At 36.2% G+C, this 4582-nt stretch overlaps 1 protein-coding gene across 1 annotated transcript; it reads right to left on the bottom strand.

Moving 5' to 3' along the window:
• Positions 1–2154: 2154 nt before the first annotated feature.
• Positions 2155–2905, bottom strand: LOC18598244 (uncharacterized). The gene has a single exon (XM_018121223.2). The coding sequence runs from the start codon at positions 2815–2817 to the stop codon at positions 2338–2340; it is 480 nt and encodes a 159-aa protein (XP_017976712.2). The 5' UTR covers positions 2818–2905; the 3' UTR covers positions 2155–2337.
• Positions 2906–4582: the final 1677 nt, after the last annotated feature.

A 4582-nucleotide genomic window follows, 5' to 3' on the forward strand; every position in this document is an offset into this window, starting at 1 on the left:
TAAAGAGCTGGACGGCAAAATAGGTAAATCAAGATTTAATTTTATAATTTTTATTTGAATGACGAGAAAGGAGAAAGAAACTAAGACCATTTAATTTGGAGTAAATAGTTTAAAGCGCATTTTTGTCAAGTCATGTCAAAATTTATCTGAAAATAGTTAAAACTATAGTGAGGGTTATTTTTTAAGTGAGCTTATGAAAAAGACTATTTTTGACAATTTCCTCTAATATATATAGTTCATATTAATTAGAGCATAAAAAATTTTAGGTTGGAGACCAAGTCTGTAACTTATTTAAGTCCTTAATTGCAGCATTCCAGTCAACCACCAAGCCTCATAGTGGGGATGCTCCACGATGTGAACACCCTCTTGAGATGGAAGAAAACTCTTTCTTTGGGCTCTTGAGTATTATACCTACCATAAAAATGGTGAAACAGAAGTAACTATCATTAATACTTTGAATCCTATGATATTATTTGTAAACTAGTACTGCAGATTATGACATCTGACATCTGACATATACATTATTTCATTTCATCTCCATTGTTGCTCTAAGTTAGAGACAAGGTACTATACAAAAAGTTTTGGCTCAGCATATAAAAGAAGGCCACTTATAGAGCAGAATTGGTCACATGGCCCATTAAATAAGCCGATTATGATGGCTGATTTTCAAGCATGTGGTTCATGTATTTTGTTCATAGCTTCTTTAGTTGACATACTTCGGATGTCAAGATGAAAAGATAGGGTTTTGTTATTTATTATATCGTGAGGGTTTGAATCCTTTAATTTATCTGTCTAATTGGCTTCTCTGTATATCCATATATATTTTACCATGTTTATAAGAATTGAATCCTTAACTTCCATTTATAAAACGTTTAAACTTGTGTTTCCAAAAACTATGATGCGTCGAAATGATTCTATCTATGAAACTCCGAGAAAGTGGTAAATATTGCATGGAACATATATGCGATCAATCCTCTTTTACCTTGTTTTCGCATGTTTCCCATCTGATCACTGCATCTAAATTGTTTTCTACCCTTTTTTGTCAGAATATTTCTTCTTTTAATTTTACAATTTTCTTTTTTGTTTTTGATTTAGGCTAAAGCACTTCCATGATATACTGGTCTGAATAAGATATGCAAGTCTATTTTCAAAGGAAAAATATGGAACAACACAAATTGAGAGCTTGTGTGGTCTTGGAAATAGACTTACCTAGCCAATCTTTGTATAATTATTGTATAAGATTATCATGATCCATGCCTGAGACACACCAAAGCAAAACTCTCTTAAGCTTTTCCCACAATATAATTAAATTTTACTGGGTCAAGTTGACTTGTCCTATGAATTTATACATGAATTGCCTTATAATTATGAGCAATAGCACCAACACTATCATGGATGGAGCAGTAGACGCACCAACATAACCCTAATAATTACCAATGCAAACCATAATTATCTATTCTTACTATTAGAATTGTTTTTAGTATGATTTTTAGGGTTGGATTTCAGCATATATAGTTTAGGGTCTAAGGGATTCATAAGTTGCTTTCATTCCTTTTTCCTTTTCAAACCTCTTTTAAATATGAGAAGGCTATTGGGAAAGTTCTTTTTTAGTGACTTGGCAGGTGAGACTGGAGCCTCAAGTGGCTTAGATACATCAGCCCATCACCTCTTGTGTGGCACATATTAATTTAACTTCTCTACAATGTGGGTGAAATATTCTAACATCTCTCCACTTATGGAAACTTGATTCTTATTGACATAAAAGGGTGCTGAGATTTGAGACTTAATTTGTTGTTAGGTGAATGGTTATACTTGCTTGTTGGGGCTTTTACCAATGAGTCATTGGCTAAAAACAGCATGTACCATGGCTTTGAGGCAACAGAAGTGCCAGCTCTTGAGTTAATTTGAGACCTGGGCATTTTGTTTGGCGGGAAGGGGCGGGGGATTGTATATTACATTGATCAAATTAAGGTATTTCTTCCATTATTCAGAAAAAAGAAACAAAGGCGTTTTATTCCTGTTACTTACAAGCTTCAATTAGTTCATTGAGTTAGCATGTGCTAGATTGATTGATATCCTTTTTCTTTTATTTTTTGGGTTGTTTAACTGGATGGTAGATGCCATTTGAATGAAAGCAAACATGACAAAATGAAATGTTCACAAGGACATGGATTCAAGAGCACGTATCTTTTAATCTGCCGATTTTCATGAAGGAGACATCATATATTGTTGTGGTGAGAAGCGTATTGTTGCAATATACTTTAGGATATAAATATACAGTTTCTGTAAGGTAATCTAGCTAAGAAGAGTGATTAGTTTAGTAGATGATATGCTTTGCTAGTTTACTTCATCTATGCTTTCTAATACAGGCTTCCACCCTTTGCAGTTGTCACCACCATCAGATTTGTCAACGCCCTTTGTGCTTTCTTTACTTTGTATCTGAGAGATCATATCATGAACGGAAACTCTTTCTTTTTGAAGCAGCTCTTGCAATTCTTGCTTACTGATTATCAACTTAATCCTTACAACACCTGCACTTCCTTGTTCATCGTTCACCTCTGGAGTCGAAAACCTCACCTTCTTTTTCTCACCTTTTTGGTGTGGGGATGGAACAGGTACAAGGTAATACAACTGCCCGCGAAGCAGCTTTGCATCTGGCCGAAGATGCTGCAAGCCTGAAAATGAATCAGACAGTGCATGACCCGAGAAGTCTGATAGCACTTGTTGAACTTTAATGGGAGCTTGATATTCGAGGATTTTTCCATCGGTTTTCATAACCTTGATTATCTTCAGGTCCAGAACTAAGCAATTCCCCATGGCTTTTGTTTGTATGCTGCTTAGAATAAAAATCTTATATGTATATGAAAGGTGATCAGTTTCTGAGTGGGGGATGTTTAAAGTGCAGAGTGTTGTATTTAAAGAAAATGATTATGGCAATGCCCTTAAAACATACAACATATTACCAAAATGCCTCATCTTTCTCTGGACCCCATTTGTTGATATTGCTGGTGTGTAAGCTGGACTTGAAAGTCATTGCTCCTCAATCATTCCTTTTTCACAACTTAAAACAAAAATTGAGTCAATAGAGTTCTTTTGAGCTAAATGGAGCGGACCAGCCAGGTAAAGTAGGAGAAAAGCAACGCTGAGTTATCAGCATTAGGATGTGCATAGGCAAACAACTTGCTCTTTCCCTTACTTTTTTGGTACTGCAACATGATAGTTACTTCTTACTTCGTCTTTCATTTCATATCATTTTATCATGAGTTCGACTCCATTGGGTTTGAGGTGAACAAGTCCATGGTAGAACTGTGTTCTCTGCATTTGGACGGTAAGTGGGTTGTGACCAGACCGCATTTTCACAGCATAAGATCAGCTTGGATCCCGTAGGACCACTAAAACCAAAAGCGTTTGACCATGTTGCTTCATGGAGGGGGCTCTGTCGTTGACTACATATATGCTGCAACATTGACTATTTCCTTGCACCAGTTTCATCAACAACATGCGTGTTTAATCTCTCTCATAAGGTCGGTATAAAGCATGAAAGCACCATTTTTGTTCTTTTTTTATCTTGTTTTCATCCATGCTCATTGGCAATTTTCATTACTTCTTCAACTAATTTGCGAGCATTCTAGTGCCGACCAAATTTCATGGAGCTTTGTCATCTAGTATATTAATGGCTTGTAATTAATTAATTTATTGTTTATTTGGAATGAAGCTATCAATTTTCAAGTACTCACACTCAGAGAATCCTTTTCCTCTTTTTTAAATAAGGACTTACCTTTATGCATTCCTTATACTTGAAGAAGATTATGAGCTTTCTTTTACCTGGCTTTTATGCTGAATAAAAAGGAATGAGTTGGTGCAAACAAGTGTGAAAACTATCATCTCTTGCTTGGTAATCAATGTCAAGAGAGATCTGTATTGACAACCCATGAATTAGCCGCCTTTCATTTGAGTTCATTGCAAGGTACAAATGCTTCTTCAGAAGTGTACTCTCACCCTATTTTTATTGAGAACTAATTAAGAAAGAAAGATCCGGCCTGAATTTCAGTCACACACCTAGCCACTGTCATGGAAACTCGAACTCATTCATTCATATCTACCAAACCCTCTCGGAATACTAAATTCTTACCACGTCCGAAGATTTCTATTCTCATAGCACCCAGAGGGATTTTCAACGTAACTTGAACTTGAAGATTTGCATTTGAAGTGAACTAACATAGGCAAGAAAATTAATTAGCTCTGTTTTAGCCAACTTCCATGTTTAGTGTCCTTGTCCATCTCCATCTGGACACTCCTATACTATTGTGATCATCCAACTGATTGACACAAGTTAAAGAGTCCCCCATGTTGCCGGTCTGAGGCAAGTGGTGGTCCAGCTAGTCAAATAAGTGCGCGGTTAGCTAGTTCCGGCAGGCCGGTGACTTTATTTCAGCCTTCCAGGAAGAGCCCAGATGATACGATTTTAATGGCAGAATTCTAAGTCATAGGCAAAATATGGCTCTCTTTGTTGGACAGAGAATGAAATGAAAATGATTGAGACCCACTTGTGATAAGATTATGAATTATGGAGAAAAGTTTG

Source organism: Theobroma cacao, chromosome 5 (assembly GCF_053813885.1).
Source record: "Theobroma cacao isolate CCN51 chromosome 5, ASM5381388v1, whole genome shotgun sequence".
Lineage (NCBI taxonomy): Eukaryota > Viridiplantae > Streptophyta > Magnoliopsida > Malvales > Malvaceae > Theobroma > Theobroma cacao.

What these genes read in the sequence shown, in the direction of transcription:
- LOC18598244 (XM_018121223.2), bottom strand. Translation starts at nt 2,817, where the DNA reads ATGGGGAATTGCTTAGTTCTGGACCTGAAGATAATCAAGGTTATGAAA.